This window comes from Penaeus monodon, chromosome 22, assembly GCF_015228065.2.
Source record: "Penaeus monodon isolate SGIC_2016 chromosome 22, NSTDA_Pmon_1, whole genome shotgun sequence".
In the NCBI taxonomy this organism is placed as follows: Eukaryota; Metazoa; Arthropoda; class Malacostraca; order Decapoda; family Penaeidae; genus Penaeus; species Penaeus monodon.
This window is the reverse complement of record NC_051407.1, coordinates 41,859,665-41,860,513: the sequence shown is the minus strand read 5'-3', so window position 1 is coordinate 41,860,513 and position 849 is coordinate 41,859,665. Positions and strand designations below refer to the sequence as shown.

Sequence of the window (849 nt, the reverse complement as noted above, 5' to 3'; positions counted from 1 at the left end):
CAGTAACCTATGTGACAACTTACAAAAAGAGACCTATGAAGCCTTTGAGTGGGATGAAGCCCCACACCATACCAAGCACGATTCCCAGCACCTGTCGACTCCAGTATATTACGTCCAAGAACTCATCCTGTCAGTGGGGAAAAAAGCATCAGTCATTTTGGCTTTCTAAATTCCTCACTTTTGAGAAATGAAGCCTGGGTTCCACTAACCAGACTCACCACTGATTCTAATTTGCCTTCGGTTTCCAGTTAAGATTATATTAAAATTACACTTTGGCACATTAGGAATGTCTCATATTAATTCTTAATGGCTTTCTAATACATTTGCATTTAATTCAAGAGATTTCTGATACATTTGCAGACTATAATCCTCAAGGGCTGCAAAGAATTACAAAATTGAGGTTAAAAATATTCTGGTTCCTAGACAAGCCAACCCTATGCCATCTTGGGTCCGGTTTGAAAGTTCAATAAGTCAAGTGGAACACTGCCTTGGGCGACATTATCCTTCTTTCCTTTCTAGTATTTACTTGATAATCAACATAAGATCCTCTTGTCGTGTCTCGTAAATTCCTCGACTTTTTTTTTCCTAACTTTTCATTCGATTTTCAAAGAAGTGTTTATTCAGTTAAAACCAGTTTTTGCTTATCATAATGATAAATATAAATTCCCTTTATTCTTTTTTTTCTATTAACTGATATGAAATGAAATACTAAGGCTTTCATTCACCAATAAAGGAAAAAAAAACTGAGTCATCAGTTTCTCTTACAAAAGCTAGGTGCAGTACCATGTAAGAGAGAGAGGAAGAAAGAAGGGATGGGTGTGAGGAAGATATGGAGAAAAAGAAAGAGGA

The 849-nt window shown here is 36.3% G+C and overlaps 1 protein-coding gene across 1 annotated transcript in view; it reads right to left on the bottom strand.

Annotated features, from left to right (window-relative positions):
• Positions 1–23: 23 nt before the first annotated feature.
• LOC119587147 (respirasome Complex Assembly Factor 1-like) overlaps positions 24–849 on the bottom strand; it is a gene marked incomplete at its 3' end in the record, with an annotated part of 2,477 nt that continues 1,651 nt past the window's right edge. Inside the window, 1 exon segment of the mRNA XM_037935903.1 lies at positions 24–127. Within this exon segment, the coding sequence (XP_037791831.1) occupies positions 24–127 (104 nt within the window).